Source organism: Hemiscyllium ocellatum, chromosome 16, assembly GCF_020745735.1.
Source record: "Hemiscyllium ocellatum isolate sHemOce1 chromosome 16, sHemOce1.pat.X.cur, whole genome shotgun sequence".
NCBI classification, from domain to species: Eukaryota; Metazoa; Chordata; class Chondrichthyes; order Orectolobiformes; family Hemiscylliidae; genus Hemiscyllium; species Hemiscyllium ocellatum.
In genome coordinates this window covers 6,118,491-6,138,625 of record NC_083416.1, presented here as the reverse complement: position 1 = coordinate 6,138,625, position 20,135 = coordinate 6,118,491, and the positions used below count along the sequence as shown (strand labels likewise).

Here is a 20,135-nt window from a genome sequence, read left to right as displayed (position 1 = left end):
GGTTAGCACTGCAGCCTCACAGGGCCAGGCACCTGGTTCAACTCCAGCCTCAGGCGACTGTCTGTGTGGAATTTGCACATTCTCCCCGTGTCTGCATGGGTTTCCTCCAGGTGTTCTGGTTTCCTACCACAACGCAAAGATGTGCAGGTTGGGTGGATTAGCCAAGCTACATTGTCCCATAGGGTTAGGTGCATTAGTCAGAGGGAAGGGGGTTATTCTTTGAAGGGTCTGTGTAAACTTGTTGGGCCGAAGGGCCTGTTTCCGCACTGTAAGGAATCTAATCTAATCAAGAAAGCTGGTAAGGTAGTAATAAGAACAAAAAGACTCAGATACCAATAATTATTGAGCTAACACGGTTACCTCTGCTCAGTTGGAAAGCTACAACAGAACTTCTTACCTCCATTCACAGACTGAAGACAGCAGTAGAATGGGTAGAGCCAATGTAACATGAACATTAACTCCTTCAGAGTCATTACCCATACAGCAATATCCAACTTATTGGCCTTTCCACAGCTGGTTATTATGGGGCACACATAAATCTCAAAATCATTATCCTATTAACTTGAATAACACAAAATCGAGGTGTAAGCTGTTTTTTGACCCATTCACCACTGGGGCAGCTGCAACAACCATCATCCTTTATAAACCTTCAGGTTCACAACGTTGTAATTAGACAACCCTGCCACTGTTATGAGTAATAGAGCTGATAAACAGTTGTGCTTTAAGGACCATCTTTTAGGACTTGAGCTGGTGCACAGTTTGGACATCTGTAACCAAACAAATTCTGCACAATAGTTTGGAAAGGTATCCGGGGCTTAAGTGAGCACTGAATACTGGCCTGGAAAAAATAACAGAAAGACTTGCATTTACATAGCCTCATGACCTCAAGTCATTTCAAGCATTTATTATTATTGAAGATACTTAATTTGCTTGTAATCATGCCTGCACTACAGGAAGTGTGGCAGCCTGTTTGTATACAGTAATGGCTCCCATAAACAGCAATCAAATAATCTGCTTTTGCACTGCTAATTGAGACAGAGACATTGGTCAGAACATTGCGGAGAAGTTCTCTTTGAATACTGGTATTTGATTTCTTATGATTATCGAAAGGACAATTGGTTTATGGACTCATGCCATAGACCTTAGAATGAATGTTCATAGTTCCTTGAAAGCAGAGTCTGGAATAGACAGGGTGAAGAAAGATTTTGGTACACTTGCCTTCAATAAGTCAGTGTGTTGAGTATAGGAGTTGGGAGGTCAAATTGTGGCTGTACAGGACATTGGTTGGGCCACTTTTGGAACACTATGTTCAGTTCCAGTTTCTCTGCCATAGGAGCAATGTTTTGAAACTTGAAAGGGTCCAGAAGAGATTTACAAGGATGTTGTCAGGGTTCGAGAGTTTGAGCGAGAGGGAGAGGCTGAATAGGATGGGGCTGTTTTCCCAGAAGCTGAAGGGTGACCTCATAGAAGTTTAATAAAATCATGAGGGGCATGGATAGGGTGGAGAGCCAAGGTCTTTTTCCCAGAGTAGGGGAGCTCAAAACTGGAAGGCAGAGGTTTAGGGTGAAAGGGGAAAGATTTAAAAGGGATCTAAGGGGCAACTTTTTCACGCAGACTGTGGTGCATATGTGGAATGAGCTGCCAGAGAAAGTGGTGGAGGCGGCTACAATTACAACATTTAAAAGGGATCTGGATGGGTATATGACTAAAAAGGGGCCAAATTTTGGCAAATGGAACTGGATTAATTTAGGATATCTGGTCGGCATGGACAAGTTGGACCGAAGGGTCTGTTTCCGTGCTGTACATCTCAATCTCTCCTCTGACAGTACAGCACTCTCTCGGTACTGCTTTTGTGTGAAGCCTTTGGGGGTGGGATTCCAAGCCACAATCTTCTTACTCAGAGTGAGAGTCCGACCAGTGTATCGTGGCTGATGGAAGGTGTCAAAAGGCAACAGAGAGAAACAGACTGTTCTGTTCTCTGCCAAAACTGAAGGTTATGAAACTTGACACTTTGGAGAGGACAGAAACATCACATGAAGCACAGACTCACAGCTCAGTTGCGTCTTTGGGAATGCCTTTTGGTAGGGTGCGAAATCCTTTGTTACTGCATCTGACCACCGTGTCAACACAGCTGCAGAGTTCAGGACAGTGCAGCCCTGGCAGGCAGCTGCTCTCGTTGTTATCCACTGAAAGGCAAAAAGAAACAACGAATGAGAACGATTGATGGATGGGGTCCTTGGCCGACATCCAGGGACCAACCTCTGTGCTCCCACTTATTGCTTCCTGATGCTGGGCTGTGGTATCCTGCCGTGCCACATCCACAATCCCGCTGAGATACAGGGTTGAATTTTACCCCCAGGAAGGGAGGCCTGGGGTGGGGGTGAAGCACAAAGCACCGAAGTGTGATAGGATCAGGTGAACGGTCAATTTGCAAAATCAAAGGAGCAAGCAAAGACGACCTTGCAGCATTTCACTGCTGTAATATCCCCTATCCCCCTGCCAATGTGACCTGGAATAGGTGGGAGGGGTATCCTGCTGAGGCCCCAGTGTCTCCCCGGAGAGGTTTCCCCTCTGACCCCCCACCCTGTGAATTTCTATTGCACTTACCTGCACAGTCCAGCTGCTGAGGTCTCCCCTCAGCCTCAGCAGTGACCGCCTCTCCTGAAGGATGCCACTAGGCTTCGGAACATCCTGCCTTGCAGTTAAGGACACTGGGGCCTACAAGCAGCTCAGTCAGAGATTGTCTGTGGGAAAACAACTGAGCAGCTCCTGCAGCCGGCAGATAAAGACTCAAGATTTTCCTTTTGCTTCTACGGCCTCTGCAGTAATACTCAGGCCACATACCCTGGGTCCTACAGGGTCCTGCCTGATTGTTACAATGTACGGACAATGAAGATACCACTGGTGGCAATGGGTTGTGAACACGTTGGAAGCTCTGAAAATGCTCCCTGCAGTATTGCTCTGTGAATCTCGCACGCTGACATTTAATTTCCACAATCCTGAGATATTAGCACTGCTACCTCACAGCGCAAAGGACCTGGGATTGACTCCACCCTCGGGTGGCTGAGTGTGTGGAGTTTGCACATTCTCCCCGTGTCTGCGTGGGTTTCCTTCAAGTGCTCTGGTTCCCTCCAAGGATGTGCATGGTAGGTGGATTGGCCATGGTAAATTATCCATAATGCCCAGGAATGGGCAAGCTAGGCAGGCTAGCCATGAGAAATGCAGCGGTTACAGGGGGGTGGGTTTGGGTGAAATGCTACTTGGAGGGTCGGTGTGGACCTGATGGGCCGAATAGCCTGCTTCCACACTGTAGGACTTCTATGATAATTCTATATCTCACTTCCTCAATGGGTTAATGCCTCCACTAAAAAGTCAGTACTTAGTACGTGATATTTGTGAGGTACTACAGTGGATTAGAAACACGTTCTGTAAGAGCATGTATTTTATTCAGATGTATCATTGTTACAATGACATCCTCGTATTAAAGACAAAGGGAAATTTCTTCATGCAGACTTCCATCAATTCCCTGGCAGCAGATTGAGCTAGGGTCATGACCTGTGTACCATACTTCAATTCCATTAATGAAGAACGCCAAGCCTGTGACACTGTCTAACCTCAGGGAAATCAATGCAAGTTTGTGCCACTTTGCAAGTTAATTTATTTCACCTCCCCCAACTTACTTTTCTACAGCAGTTTCAATGTGAAGAAAAATGTTTCAAAGCACGTATACAGGAATAAAGTCTCTCAGCATCAGTTAGGACAAAAATCCAGGATCTAGCCTCGCCTGATGCAAGGTGTCCGTCTGAAATTGTAAGCTTTCATTTCAGAATTACAACTTTATCTCCCACTCAAAAGTTTGAACAGGGGACAAAAAGAATAGAATGGTTGGTCGGACACATGCATGCAAATACTACTTGTAGTCCTCGATAGAAGGGTTGTGCAGATTCTTTTACACTGTTGATTAATAACCTTCTCACTAAGACATTATCTGGTAAAAACAAACAGCAAGAGAATTGCAAAATTGCATGCAATTCTGGTCTCTCTGCTAATGCAATGATGTTGTGAAATTTGTAAGGGTTCAGAAAAGATTTACAAGGATGTTGACAGGGTTGGAGGGTTTGAACTACAGAGAGATGTTGAACAGGCTTGGGCTGTTTTCCCTGGAGTATCAGAGGCTGAGGGGTGATCTTATAGAGATTTATAAAATCATGAGGGACATGGATAGGGTAAAAAGACAAAGTCTTTTCCCCAGGGTAGGGGAGTCCAAAACTAAAAAGGCACAGGTTTAAGGTAGATGGGGAAAGATTTAAAAGGGACCTAAGAGGCAAGATTTTCACGCAGAGGGTGGTGCGTGTATGGAATGAGCTGTCAAAGGAAGTGGTGGAGGCTAGTACAATTACACCATTTAAAAGGCATCTGGATGAGTATGTGAATAGGAAGAGTTTAGAGGGATATGTGCCAAATGCTGGCAAATGGGACTAGATTAATTCAGGCTATCTGCTCAGCATGGACGGGTTTCCTTGCTGTACATCTCTGTGACTCTGTGGCACAAAATGCAGGCCAAGAAATGATGAAAACGATTTCAACATCTAACAACGGCTTCAAATGCAAAACAAACAAGAAATCAAAGTGATGCAACCTTTAACCTCTCAGCAATATCCAGAAAATGTGTCAAAGGATACAATTTAAACAAACAAGTGAACACACACAGGAGGTGAAAGTGCGGACAAAATGCTTTTATAGTCTGTCTTAATCTCTGAAAACAATTGAGAGATACAAATCTGGTCACTCTTACAGTGTCGGGAATGGAGATGAAAGAATCTACCGGAGACGTGAGTGTTTTAACTAGAATTTCAAAGAAAAATAGCATTTGCAATCTGTTAAGGCATAATATAACGCAATTATACCAAATATTTTTCCTGATGATAAAATCTTCTATTTCTCTTTTATAAAATAATGAATCATAACTGGGCACAAACGCTGATTTGATTTGAGAACTGGGACTGCAAAGAAAACAGCAAATTATTTGCCAGAAAGGTGACCTTGGTAAGCTGGAATCTCAGGTTTGAAATGCTACTGTGGCATAGAATGTTGTTATTTCCAAAATCTGCAGAATGGAACTGGAATACTCCCACCGCAATTTCATCTTTACTGTTATATTGTTCTGATTTGGAGGTGCCGGGGTTGGACTGGGCTGTACAAAGTTAAAAATCACACAACACCACGTTATAGTCCAACAGGTTTATTTGGAAGCACTAGCTTTTGGAGCGCTGCTCCTTCATTAGGTAGCTGTGGAGTATCATTCGAAAGCTCACTGATGATGTTTGAGTTGATTTGATTCCCTAGTGTTAAAACAGGTTCTTCAACCCGACCCTCCGAAGAGAAACCCACCCAGATCCATTTCCCTCTGACTAATGCACCTAACATTATGGGCAATTTAGCATGGCCAATTCACTCTAGACTGCACATCGTTGGACTGTGGGATGAAACCCATGCAGACACGTGGAAAATGTGCAAACTCCACACAGACAGGCGCCCAAGGCTGGAATCAAACCTGGGACCCTGGTGCGATGAGGTAGCAGTGCTAACCACTGAGCCACCCTAGTGTGGCAACAAAATGTCTGAAAATGATCCTTCCAGATCAGCGAACAAACCTCTTCCCAGAACCTCACCCTGAGCTACAAATCTTCTCAAAAACTCAATGACTATACATTGTTAGGTTTGTCAGTGATTTCCCTTTCCATTCTTTTTCTCTTGCTATCTTAATGAGCTCACAACTCTGTAGATATTTTAAGCCCTTGACTAAATTTCCCAGACAGTAGCTCCCAATAGAAGACAAAGACTTGAGACTTTTTCACGCAGAGGGTGGTACGTGTATGGAATGAGCGACAGAGGATGTGGTGGAGGCTGGTACAAATGTAACATTTCAGAGGCATTTGAATAGGTATATGAATAGGAAGGGTTTGGAGGGATATGGGCCGGTGCTGGCATGTGAGACCAGATTGGGTTGGGATATCTGGTCAGCATGGACGGGTTGGACCGAAGGGTCTGTTTCCATGCTGTACAGCTCTATGTCTCTATAAGTAAGTTCTTTTCAGGATGAAATTTGTGGAGCACTGTAAGGATCAGTGCTGGGCCCACAACTATTTACATTAAATATTCATAATGTGGATGAGGAAAGTGAAAGTAATATAGTTTGCAAATGGAATAATTGAGTCACAGAGATGTACAGCATGGAAATAGACCCTTCCGTCTAACCTGTCCTTACTGACCAGATAACCAAAATAAATCTAGTCCTTTTTGCCAACATTTGGCCCATATCCCTCTAAACCCTTCCTATTCATATCCTCATCCACATGTTTTTTAAATGTTGCAATTGTACCAGCCTCCGCCACTTCCTCTGGCAGCTCGTTCCACACAGGTACCACCCTTGATGTGAAAGCATTGTCTCTTAGGTCCCTTTTAAATCTTTCCCCTCTCACCTTAAGCTTTTGCTCTCCAGTTTTATGCCAGGGAAAAAACCTTGTCTATTTACCCTATCCATGCCCCTCATGGTTTTATAATCTCTACAAGATCATCTCTCAGCCTCCAAAACTCCAGGGAAAACAGCCCCAGCCAATTCAACCTCTCCTCATACCTCAAACCCTCCAACCTTGGCAACATTCTTGTAAATATTTTCTGAAGCCTTTTGGGGGGCACGGTGGTTAGCACTGCTGCCTCACAGCACCAGAGACCCGGGTTCAATTCCCGCCTCAGGCAACTGTCTGTGTGGAGTTTGCGTACTCTCCCCGTGTCTGCGTGGGTTTCCTCCGGCTGCTCCGGTTTCTTCCCACAGTCCAAAAACGTGCAGATTAGGTGAATTTACCATGCTAAATCACCGGTATGTTAGGTGAAAGGGTAAATGTAGGGGAATGGGTATGGGTGGGTTGCTCTTCGGAGGGTCGGTGTGGGCTTGTTGGGCCGAAGGACCTGTTTCCACAACATCCCTCCCATAGCAGGGAAACCAGAATTGCACACAATATTCCAAAAGTGGCTTCACCAATGTCCTGTACAGCCACAACATGACATCCCAACTTCTATACTTAATGCTCTGACCAATCAAGGAAAGCATATCAAACGTCTTATTTGCTATTCCATCTACCTGTGACTCCACTTTCAAAGAATTATGAACTTGCACTCCAAGGTCTCTTTGTTCAGCAACACTCCCCAGAACCTTACCATTAAGTGTATAAGTCCTGCTAAGATTTGATGACAGAAATAAGTGGGAGAAGGCGAATGGTGATGATGCAAATAGTTTGCAGAGGAATACAGACAAATAAAATGAATGGGCAAAAATTGTCACATGGGAATACAAAGTGGGAAAACATGAGGTCATGCATTTTGGTAGTGTGATACGGTAACTTCAGAACTGGGCGGCACGGTGTCAGTGGGCAGCACGGTGGTTAGCACTGCTGCCTCACAGCGCCTGTAGACCCGGGTTCAATTCCCGACTCAGGCGACTGACTGTGTGGAGTTTGCACGTTCTCCCTGTGCCTGCGTGGGTTTCCTCCGGGTGCTCCGGTTTCCTCCCACAGCCCAAAGATGTGTGGGTCAGGTGAATTGGCCATGCTAAATTGCCCGTAGTGTTAGGTAAGGGGTAAATGTAGGGGTATGGGTGGGTTTCGCTTCGGCGGGTCGGTGTGGACTTGTTGGGCCGAAGGGCCTGTTTCCACACTGTAAGTCTAATCTAAAACTCTAATAACTGCTCATTGGTTGAAAGCATCAGCAATAACTCCTATTATTTCCTGAGATATAAGGACAAACTGAGAAATGACTTCATGTGCCAATGAACCAGCCCCAGGAAAAGAAGGAAGAAAGCTACATAAACAAAGTGTTCTAACAACTGCCTGATAACTGGCTGCCTTATGCCAGAAGGACAAATAATTGCTCTGAAGAAGAGTTTAAGTGTTAATGGCAGGGTTCAAACAGATAGCTAACTTCAAATGCCACTAGGAACAGAGAAGCTCTACCAGATTCCCGGGATGTGGAGGTACCGGTGTTGAACTGGGGTGGACAACGTCAGAAGTCACACAACACCAGGTTATAGTCCAACAGGCTTATTTGAAATCACAAGCTTTCAGAGCGCTGCTCCTTTTTAGGTGAAGAGAACAGTGCTCTGAAAGCTTGTGATTTCAAACAAACCTGTTGGACTGTAACCTGGTGTCCCCAGCAACGCTTTCGGGTCCCGAACTGTTCACAGGGTGGAAAAGCTTTTTACCACATTTACTACTTTTGCAAATCACTTTAACTCTGTATCATCTCCACCTTTATAATTTTACGAGCAGGAAAAGTTTCTGTCTATCTATGTTAACCAATCTCCTTATAAGTTTGAAAACTTCCATTAGATCACCTCTTGGCCTTCTCCTCTCTAAGAAATTATAATCTCTCAAATCTACTTTAAAACTGAAGTCTCTCATCTCTGGAACTATTCCTGTAACCCTTTCCTGTACTCTCTCCAATGTGCTCACCTCTTTCCAACAATGTCATGCCCAAGGATACATTCCAGCTTATACCATGTACAACTTCAACATCACTCCTTACTTTTGTGCAATACACTCCTATTGACAAAGCCAAGGATACCGTATACTTTATTAACTGCTCTATTCACTTAACCTACCACCTTCAATGATCTATGCTCATGTACACACAGGTTCCTATTGCTCAGTCCTTTGAGTATCGGAGTTGGGAAGTGACACTGAGGTTGTACAGGACGTTGGTGAGGCTTCTTCTGGAATACCATGCCAGGTACTGTCATCTAGTTATAGGAAGGAACTATTAAGCTGAACTGGGTTCAGAAAAGATTTACCAGGATGTTGCCAGGAATGGAGGACTTGAATTACAAGGAGAGGTTGGATAGACTGGGACGTCTTTCACTGGAGCTTAGGAGGTTGAGAGGTGACATTATAAAAGTTTATAAAATCATGAGGGGTATAGATAGTGCTAATGGTAGGTGTCTTTTGCCGAGAATGGGGGATTCCAAGGCTGGGGGGCACATTTCAAGGTGAGAGGAGGAGGATTTTAAAAAAAGACGTGAGCAATTATTTTTAAACCGTGGGTGGTTTGCATGTGGATTGAATATCCTGGGGATGCATTGGATGTGGGTGCAGTTACAAGGTTTAAAAGACATTTGGATAAGTGCATGACTAGGAAAGGTTTGAGGGATATGGATCAGGAGACTAATTGAGTTTGGGAATGTAGTCAGCATGGACTGGTTGGACTGAAGTGTCTGTTAGCGTGCTGTATAATTCCTGGTGCTTTCTATGAAATGCATCATCTCATACTTATCTGCATTTAGCTTCATCTGCCAATGGAAAACTTGCGTATTTGAAGAATTACGTTGTATTCTTCAGAATGCTTCCAATCCATAAACTGTCCCCTACCCACCAAGTTCCAGACCAGTCATTTTCAGCATTAAATACTGTCTTTCCTTACCGTCACAGGTGAAATCCTGAACAGCCACATCCTGGATCGGGATTTCCTTGAGGAAGAACGGTTTCTGACAGCGTGGGTTTCCACTGACGACCCTTCTCTTCCTCAGCCACCGCCCCAACCAGGCCAGGTGACAGTTACAATTGAAGGGATTGGCCAAAAGGTTGCTATGGAGATTGGAGAACGAATTCATATTATTTTGTCAATTATAATGCCTTCACTTGGTCAATCTACCTTTCACATAAAAAAAAATGAACAAGAGTGTACAAAAAGGCTTTTAAGTAATTGAATCTTCTCACTGATGAGTTTGGCTTGGATCCATTGAATGTATCATGGCTTCACCTTCTGAGTTTTCTTTTGAGAACTAGGGGACACAGGTTAAAATATAGAGTATCTCAATTTTTATGTGTGGAACTCCCTGCTCAGTGAAGTAGGTAAGACAAAAAACTGTAGATGCTGAAGAAGGGTAACACCAAAACATTAACATCTCCACCTCCTGAAGCTGCCAGCCTTGCTGTGTTCTTCCAGTCTCATGTTTGTCTACAGTGAAGTAGTTGAGGCTTCTTCATTGAATGTTTTTAAAGCTAAGTTTTTTTTTGAACAATAAAGGAATTAAGGGTTACGGTGCGAGGGTGGGTAAGTGGAGTGGAATCCATGAAAAGATCAGCCATAATCTTATTGAATGGGGGACAGGCTCGATGGCTCAGATGGTGTACTCCTGCTCCTAGTTCTTGTGTTCCTATGCTCTAAACTGAGATGAGGAGACATTTTGTGCAATTAGGTGAAAGGTGAATACGTCATCTTCTGTCTTGGGACCCTCCAACCCCATGGTATCAATGTGGATTTCACCAGTTTCCTCATTTCCCCTCCCCCCACCTCATCCCAGTTCCAACCTTCCAACTCGGCATTGCCCTCACGACCTGACCTACTTGTCCATCTTCCTTCCCACCTATCCGTTCCACCTGCTTCTCTGACCAATCACCATTAGCCTGGCTTCATCTACCTATCACACTCACTGCTAGCTTCCCCCCAGCCCCACCCCCTCCCATTTATCTTCTCCCCCCGAATCACAGCTCCATTCCTGATTAAGGGCTTATGCCTGAAACATCGACTCTCCTGATCCTCGGATGATGCCTGACCTGCTGTGCTTTTCCAGCGCCACACTCTTGACTCTGTGGAATTAGTCTGCGGAACTCTCTTCCCAGAGAGCAGTAGAGACAGGGTTCATTTTAAGGCTAAGCTAGACAGATTAACAAGGTGAAGGTGGGCCAGTGCAGTTCAGACCACATTCAGATCTGCAATGATGTAATGGGATGGTGAACCAGGTCTGAAGGGCCAAATAGTCTACTCTTGCTGCTCATTCATATATTCTTGTGAGATATATCTTTACACTAGCTATTCAAGTGAAGAATGAATTGCCAGAGCTTTCTCTGACTGAAAACATGCAACCTCTACCACCACAGGGATGAGGGTAGCAAGGCTTGGAAGAACCATCACTTACCAAGTTCCCTTCTAGATGTTTCGTAAGCAATCTGTTCAGAGATATTATTACACGCCTCTGAAGCAGTTGGGATCTGAACCCAGGCCTCCTGGCCTGGAGGTAGGGATACTATCACTGCACTGCCAGAGTATCTTTGCAGGTTCCATTCTAAGGCACACACCATCCTGACTTCCAACTATATCACAGTTTCTTCACTGTCAATTGAGTCAAAATCCTGGAACTCTTTCCCTACCAACACAGAGTGTCACTCCACCTCATGGACTGACAAGTGGTTCAAGAAAGCACCTTCTCCAGGGCTGTGACTAGTGGTGTCCCACAGGGATCAGTGCTGGGACCTCTGCTGTTCGTGATCTACATGAATGATTTGGAGGAAAACGCAGTTGGTCTAATTAGTAAGTTTGCGGACGATACAAAGATTGTTGGAGTTGCAGATAGTGAGGAAGGTTGTCAGAGGATCCAGCAGGATATAGATGTGTTGGAGATAAGGGCAGAAAAATTACAGATGGAGTTTAATCTGGACAAATGTAAGGGAAAGGGCAAGTACAAGTGGAAATTATACAGTGAATGGCAGAACTCTTAGGAGTACTGATACGCAGCGGGATCTAGGTGTGCAGGTTCACAGATCACTGAAGGTGGCAGCACAGGTAGATAGGGTAGTAAAAAAGGCCCTTGCATGCTTGCCTTCATTGGAAAGGCCATTGAGTATTAGGATAGGCAAGTTATGATGCAGGTTTATAGAACCTTTGTCAGGCCACACTTGAATATTGTGTACAGTTCTGGTCGCCACACGATCAGAAGGACGTGGATGCTTTGAAAAGCGTACAGAAAGCTTTTTCCAGGATGTTGCCTGGTATGGGGGATTTTAGCAATGAAGTGAGGTTGGCTAGACTGGGTTTGTTTCCACTGGAATGCAGAAGGTTGAGGGGTGACCTTATATTAAGATTGTGAATATATAAGATTGTGAATAAGTTTATAAGGTTGTGAATAGTATGAATAGAGTGGAAAGTATGAAGCTTTTTCCAAGGGTGGATGAGTCAATTACTACAGGACACAGGTTCAAGGTGCGAGGAGGGAAGTTTAAAAGAGGTGTGTGATGCATGTTTTTCACACAAAGGGTGGTGAGTGCCTGGAACTCACTGCGAGAGGAGGTGATATAAGCAGACACAACAGCAGCATTCAAGAAGCACCTGGATGGATACATGAATAGGAAGGAAAGAGAGGGATTCGGATCCTGTAAGTGAAGACCGTTTTCATATGGAAGGGCAAAACGTGTCAGCGCAGGCTAAGAGGGCTAAAGGGCCTGTTCCTGTACTGTATTGTTCTTTGTTCTAAATCTTTAATAAAACGCTGAGCTGAAATTAGGTGGTACTCTGTGTACTTACATGGTGGAGAGAGAATGGAGGGTGTTGAAAGCTCCAGGGGTGATGGTGGTGACCCGGTTATCGTACAGTGACAGCAACCGGACAGAACTAAGGCCAGTGAAAGTGTCATTGTTGACACAACTGATCCGGTTATTCCGCAGCATCCTACAACACAGAGAAAGAAAAGGGAACACTTCAGCACCTAATAATCATATCAACATTGTTTCTCTTTCAAACATTTGGGACAAGACATCCATAGAATCTCGACAGTGTGGAAGCAGGTTGTTTGGCCCATTGAAGCCACACCAATCCTTTGAAGGGCATACCACCCCCTACCCTATCACATTTCCCATGGCCAATCCCCCTGACCCACACATTGGAACATCTGGAGAGAACCCATGCAGACACAGGGAGGAGAACGGGCAAACTCCACACAGACAGTCAGCCCAGGCTAGAATCAAATCTGGGTGCCTGGCGCTGTGAGGCAGCAGTGCTAACCACTGATCCACCGTGCCGCCCCATTAGTGAACAAGAGTTGCTGAGGACATTGCAGTATCTATCCAGTTAAATCACCGATGCTCAAAATAAAGATTAAAAATTTCATGAGTCATTGAAATAAATCCGGTTCGGCTCTTGGCCAAATTGAGAGATTCCACTGATTCAGAAATCCTCTTTAGATTGTGTTCAGTTTCTTAGGCACAATCCCACAATTTCAAAGATAGAACATAGAACAGTACAGCACAGAACAGGCCCTTCAGCCCACAATGTTGTGCCGACCACTGATCCTCATGTGAAGATCTTTAAAAGCTATTTACTAGGAACCCAGTAGTGCACAACCAAGGAAACCATTAAAAAGTTCAGTGCAGTTGTTTTTTTTTCATTTAAAATTGCTTTTAGTGAGCTTGGATTAGATTTCTCACACATAATGGATTGCAAACTTATTTAAAACATGTTTCTGTCTTGGTGATAAACAATCGTCAGCTGTGTCAATGAAACCACACGGCAATCATTCTTAAAACATGAGCAGGTATATTTTTGAATGAAAAGAAAAAAAAGAACCATTTTTAAACTGTCTGACTGCATTGGTCCATTACATATTTTTTATTAAATAAAAACCAAAAGAACTGCAGATGCTGGAAGTCAGAAACAAAAGCAGAAGTTGCTGGAAAAGCTCAGCAGGTCTGGCAGCATCGGAGGAGAGAAAGCAGAGTTACCGTTTCGGGTCCAGTGGCTCTTCCTCAGAGCTAATCAGATTCATCTTGACTCAAACGTTAGCTTGCTCTCTTTCTCCATGGATGCTGCCTGACCCACTGTGAATTCAAATATATTATTCTTATTTCAGCACAGATTCCCGCATCTGCAGTAACTTGTTCTTACCTTGTCACTAGGAAAAGTTGTTTTTAATGCAGAAGATAGGGTGAGGGAATTGGTGGAGATGGAGCCCAAAGAGAGGAGAACAGATGCTGAAAGAACTGCAGATGCTGTTAATCAGAAACAAAAGCAGAAGTTGCTAGAAAAGCTCAGCAGGTCTGGCAGCATCTGTGGAGGGAAATCAAAGTCAATGTGACCCTTCCTCAGAACCTCTCCACAGATGTTGCCAGACTTGCTGAGCTTCTCCAGCTATCTCTGTTTTTTTTGGGAGAGAGGGAAGAAGTTGGACAGACAAAGGAGTGGATAGTGATCAATCTGGGAGAATGAATAGCTCCTAACGGGGGCGGGGGTCATTTAGTGGCTAACAAAGATGGTGTGTAATAGCAGTCCATGTGATAACAAAGCCTGGTGTGTGGGGTTTATGGTAACGACATGGGAGAAGGTGTCTCAAGCCCTAGAATTGTTGAAATTGATGTAAATATTTTATGTCCGTGATTTTAATCAGAATCTTAAGTAATAGGCTATCCAGCACACTGCCCAGAATATTTTGGGTGGAATATTCTATCCAAAGTTGAAACTATGTCTGGCCACTTTCCATCTGTAACACCATCTGTGATTAACTGGCATAGTTTAAGTTGACGTACACTAAAAATCAAAAGTAAACAGCTTAAAATTAGAAATCCAACAAACTGGAGGCTTTTGGTGTATAAAGCAGATTTGCTCTGACAGCTGTCCTGATACCAGGTACTCTCCAGATACTGCAGATTATCGGCGCTCTGCACTTACAGTGTCTTGAGTCCAGAGAGACCAGCAAACATTCGGCTATGGACCATTTCCAGTTCATTTCCAGTCAGCAACAATTCCAAGACTCCTGACGCCCCTTCGAATGTTCCCTCCCGGATATCTCTGATCTTGTTGTTGCTCAGGTTTCTAATGAGAGACAGTGAAAAATATTAATTCTCAAAGGAACTATGACAAATGTTAATATGGGAAAATTATACTCCGTTCCTCTTTCCAAATGCATTTTCAGTGTAGATGTCCAACCTAAATAGCCTTTATGATTAGCCGTGCACAGAATTGGAAAATGAAGCAAGATGTTGATGAAAAATGGACACGTCTGAAACCCATTTCCTAAATTCTCCACAATGTTAAAATACATTTTTGATCAAAATTCAAACTGTTTTTAATATTCTAATTTAATTTATATTGTTAATGAGGTAGGTGGCACTGAAATTTAACACTGTCTGTGTACACTGTTTTATTAGGTATGCAGTCTGGCTTCCAATTCAGTTCATGCAGATGGAATGAAGCTTTCCCGTCAGATGGCAATTAAGGGTCCATGGTGAAATAAGTTTGGGCAGTCTCATAGTACAGTTCCCAGAGGAAACGAGTCCAGTTCACGAATCTGACTACAATTCAGCACTAATTGGGCAATACACCTTGGGATATGCACAAGGATAGATGGTGTAGGAAATAGAAATGTCACATTGATGCAAGTTGGGAATGTTTGTCAAGCATGTTACTAGGCGATATAAAGGGAACTGTGAACTCTATCTAACCTCAGCTATTTTGGAAGGGAAAGCGCTTAATGGAGACTAAGACGGTCCATTTCTAAGCTCTTCACACACGCATATAAACACAATGTCAGTGGATCTACACATGCACAGAGGTGAACATTACATTCTGAATGTGGATCCACACATACATGCACACAAGGTATCCTTGGTAGGTTAATACAAAAGGTAAAAATCTTCAGAATTGGGCAGAAGGACGTTACTTAGAGAAGCTCAGCTGGTACGATCATAATATTTAGCTATTATTACATTAGGGAATTTACCAATGGATCAGACGAGTTAAGATTTGATTAGAAAGTAAGTTTTGAAATGAGATGCCTATTATTATACAGCCAGGAACTCACAGGCTTTCCAAATTGAATCTCAGTAATAGGAAAATCCACTTATAATCTACAAAACAAGATTGCAAAGCTTAATCATATCTCTCTGTAACCTTCCGTTGAGAAACCTTGCAGTCGTGAGGAATGATTTGCAGTGTGACTCTGGGTCTACTTACACAATGTGAATGGCAGCGTTTGAGGGAGGCATCTTGCTGGGGCACTTAGGGGTGAGCAACAAATGCTGTCCATGCCATTGATGCCCATATCTTGGGAAAGAGCAAATACAAACTATGACTACATTAATGATGATTGAGACACAGATCATGGAGCAGGTCCTTTTCAAATGTATTCTGAACCTTTCCTGACTCATACTGGCACACTTCTAATGGACGGAAGAATCTCATGTTCAAACCCAGACTTCAGGCTATTGGATAATGATAAATGGATGGCAAGATGACAACCTGTAGTTTAAGAAGCAGGAAACTTTGTTCACAGGAAAGATTCAACAACAGTCGGCCAAAAACTATGAAAGCAATCTTTGTAACTGCAATAACCCCACAGAGGCCGGTGTCCTGTTACCAAGTCACCCTTTATTTATACGTGGAGAGGCGTTGACACTGACGAAGGGCTCAATCCCTGATGACGGCCTTATGCCCGAAATGTCAATTCTCCTGCTCCTCGAATGCTGCCTGACTGTGCTTTTGCAGCACCACACTCTTCGACGCTGATCTCCAGCATCTGCAGTCCTCACTTTCTACAAGTCCTTCACACTGGTCCAGCTCCCTCAGAGGCAGCTCTCAGAGTGAACAGAACCTCTGACACTCCTGTTTATATCTGTCAGCCAGGGCTCCCTGCCTGGACCAGGTGAACAGCTCCAGTCAGGGAATTCACATTCTCTGAGGTCCACCTGGCTGACCTCGTTACAATCATACAATAATCGTCCATGAGACAGGCAGACAGTCAACATTCTAGAAAACTTGGTCTATTGTCATCTTACAAACATGGGAGTGTGGGGGAGTCCACTTGCTCAGAAACCCAGCGGCATAATCTTCCTCACCATTACGTTAGTGTAGCAAATGAACCGTCAAATCAGAATATTGGCTCAGAGTTAACTCAAACTTGAAAATCTTTTCCTTCCTGCCTCTAAAAGAATCCATCAGGGTCCCTGGATGCCTGTTTTTTTGACTGCCTGTTTAGTTTCTCCAGGTGCAAGTTACAAAGCCAGTCAAAGAACTGATCCTGCTCTCCGAACTTAAATTTTGTCTGGAAAAAATAAACAGGCAGCTAAGTGAGGCAGTACTGGAACACCACTGTGCAATTCCTTGACATTAATCCGAGCACTAACATGGCTGATGCTTCGACGGTAATCACTGTATGTCCAATTGTACTGGAAACCTGTTGGGGCTAGTACAGAAAAGCATACAGCAAATCGAGCGGGGAGCTGGGTTAAGAAGTAAATTATACAAGGGCAACATGTAGAAGATGAGGTAAAGCCAGGCTGAGCCAAGACAGCAGAAAGGAGTGAGCCAAGAATCAAACTGTGCCAGAGTAGTAGAGGAAAAAGTAGAATAAGAAACTGTTTGAATGGTTAAAAAGCCAAAAATAACAAAGTTATGCAGGAGTTGCAGAATTGCTACAGCAGTCACGGTAATGCAAAGTCAAAAGTCACACGACACCAGGTTAGAGTCCAACAATACTGTTCTGAAGGCTTGTGATTTCAAATAAGCCTGTTGGGCTATAACCTGGTGTTGTGTGACTTCTGACTTTGTCCATGAGCAGTCCAACACTGGCACCTCCATATTATTGTAGTGCAGGGTTGGAAAACACTTCAGGAAGAGGTTAAATTATCACATTAGATCACTGACTCTTGATTATGGGCTCATTAGGATGTGAATACAATGGATGAAAGAATAGATAGAAGGCCACCTCATGGATTTAATCCAGAATTTTATCCCCCAGGAAAAGATGTGAAAAAACCTACTTGGTCAAAATACTTCCCAGAACTCAAATTGAGTCCGGTATGGAAAGGAGGGAGACACCTTGCCTTGATTGGGTATGAAGAAAGAGAGAGAATATATGAATCTTGCAAAGTATGAAAATGAAACAACTCATTATTCTCTAACCCATTTTCTGTCTTCAGTATGGTCCAAAGGTACGCATTCAGAGACATTGTCATGGAGTTATACAGCGGAAACAGACCCTTTGGTCCAATTTGTCCATGTCAACAAGATATCCTTAACTGATCGAGTCCAATTTGCCAGCACCCGGCCCATACCCCTCTTAAACCCTTTCTATTTATATACCCATCCAGATGCCATTTAAATGCTGCAATTGTACCAGCCTCCACCACTTCCTCTGGCAGCTCATTTCATACACGCATCACCCTGTGTGTCAAAAGTTGCCCCTTAGGTCCCTTTCAAATCTTTTCCCTCTCACCTTAAACCTATGCCTTTTAGTTTTGGACTCCTCCTCCCTGGGGAAAAAAGACTTTATCTATTTACTCTATCCATACCCCTCATGATTTTATAAACCTCTATAAAGTCACCCCTCAGCTCCCACACTCCAGGAAATTAGCCCAACCTCTGCCTGTAGCTCTAAAGCACCAATCTGTGCCATTCGTTACCACTCATTGAGAGGACAGCCAAAGATTAATCATCTTTGACTTATTTTCGTGTTATAATTTAAAGAAGAAATTCAATCTATTTTTCCTCAGAATCCTGGGAGTAATTCGAAAGTAAAGTGGTGTTGCATACTGAAACCATGACGATAAGTAACTGGCAACAAAGAAGGGTGGAGGTTTAGTGATGTAACAGGCAGCACGTCAGTTTCTGAGTCAGAAACCCTGGGTTTCGTTCCCACTCCAGCACGCGATGTCTAAGAACGATCCTCTCAGAGGGCGGAAAAACAGGTCGAGTGTTTGCGTATAAAATTTTGCGAGCACGCACCAATGGCAGGCAAAAAGACAGGAATGAAGCCCTGGTGAAGGTCTTATGCCCGAAATGCCGACTGTCCTGCTCCTCAGATGCTGCCTGACCTGCTGTGCTTTTCAGCGCCACATCTTTCGACTCTAACTCTCCAGCATCTGCAATTCTCGCTTTCCAAACAGAACCATGGACCAACACAGAAGTCCACGATGGGCAATGTCCTTTAGGGTGCACCAAGTTAAAAATCACACAACACCAGGTTATGGTCCAACAGGTTTATTTGGAAGCACTAGCTTTTGGAGCACTGCTCCTCCTGCTACATTGGAAGAGAAAGAAAAACGAATGTCCACTTTGGGGTTGAGAACTCATTGAGTTGGATCTGTCACATGAGTGATCCATTGTCAGTTTTTGTTGGAGCTATTCCAAGGGCATTAAACCCTGCACATTGTCAGCATGATCATTGCATCACACGTGCACTCATTTCCAATGTAGATATGTTATGGTCGGCACAGTGCCTCAGTGGTTAGCACTGCTGCCTGCATCAGAAACATGGGTTCGATTCCACCCTCAGGTGACTGTGTGGAGTTTGCACATTCTCTGCATGGGCTTGCTCCAGTTTCCTCCTGCAGTCCCAAGATGTACAGGTTAGGTGATTTGGCCATGCTAAATTATCCATGGAGTGCAGGCTAAGTGGATTAGCCATGGGAAAAATGCAGGAGTATAGGGTGGGTCTGGATGGGAGGGTTGGTGTGGACTAGATGGACCAAATGGCCTACTACCACACTATAGGAATCCTATGGTTTTATGTATAATGTTTCCAAATATCAGCTTTAGGATAGAAGACTATTTCCCCCTTTAGTTGTAACCTACCACAAGCAAAATACTAACACTGTATGGCCAATGAGTATTGTTTTCTTTCCAACCTCCCTAATCCCTCAAGGGAAACTCACTCTTGCTGAGGTACTTTTACCCTGGTGCCAAACTACGTCTGACTACCTTGACTAAGTGACCAGCCTTCATGAATGAATACAGGCAAGTCACTGAGCATCAGGCAAGCTTATCTTGCCTTTCCCAGCACAGTATATTTTACATATTTAACTGGATATTGCAGAAGGGCAAGGCTAGGAGTAACCTGAAGGTAGCCCAAAAGACTCAATAGTTGCTTGATCCACTCAGCCATTTGTACAGGAAGATACCAAGCATGCTCGGTCTCCATTTAAGGTCTAATCCATTCAGCAGAAAAGCAGACACACCTTCCCAGACTCTGCCTCAAGAGACATTACACCTTTCCCCTGGACACATTCAGCTCTGGAGTCAAGAGGGATTGATCACCCGATCACTGCACCCGATCAAGCTTGATGGGAAGTCAGTAAAACTAAAGACAAGCAGATCATCCAGGTGTGAGAATACTCAACTGATTTTTCTCCTTTTCTTCCACGGTGGAGTTTCTAACCTTCACTGTCATTCCCCCAATCAACCAACAAAAGTCAGACAACTTCAATTAAGAATGGGCAGATTAGATGGTTTGGCAATGCTAAATTGCCCATCGTGTCCAGGGATGCGCTGGTTCGATGGGGTGGCCATGGAAAATGCAGGGTTACAGGGAGACAGAAGGG

The 20,135-nt window shown here is 43.9% G+C and overlaps 1 protein-coding gene across 2 annotated transcripts in view; it reads right to left on the bottom strand.

Annotated features, from left to right (window-relative positions):
- The window catches only part of LOC132823328 (slit homolog 3 protein-like), a 699,246-nt gene that overhangs the window by 83,642 nt on the left and 595,469 nt on the right, over positions 1-20,135 (bottom strand). For both annotated transcript variants that reach the window (XM_060837019.1, XM_060837020.1), the window contains exons 18-21: positions 14,488-14,631; positions 12,352-12,495; positions 9,472-9,635; positions 2,051-2,186 (exon numbers count right to left, since the gene is read on the bottom strand). In XM_060837019.1, coding sequence (XP_060693002.1) covers positions 2,051-2,186; positions 9,472-9,635; positions 12,352-12,495; positions 14,488-14,631 — 588 coding nt within the window. The remainder of the gene's footprint in view (positions 1-2,050; positions 2,187-9,471; positions 9,636-12,351; positions 12,496-14,487; positions 14,632-20,135) is intronic.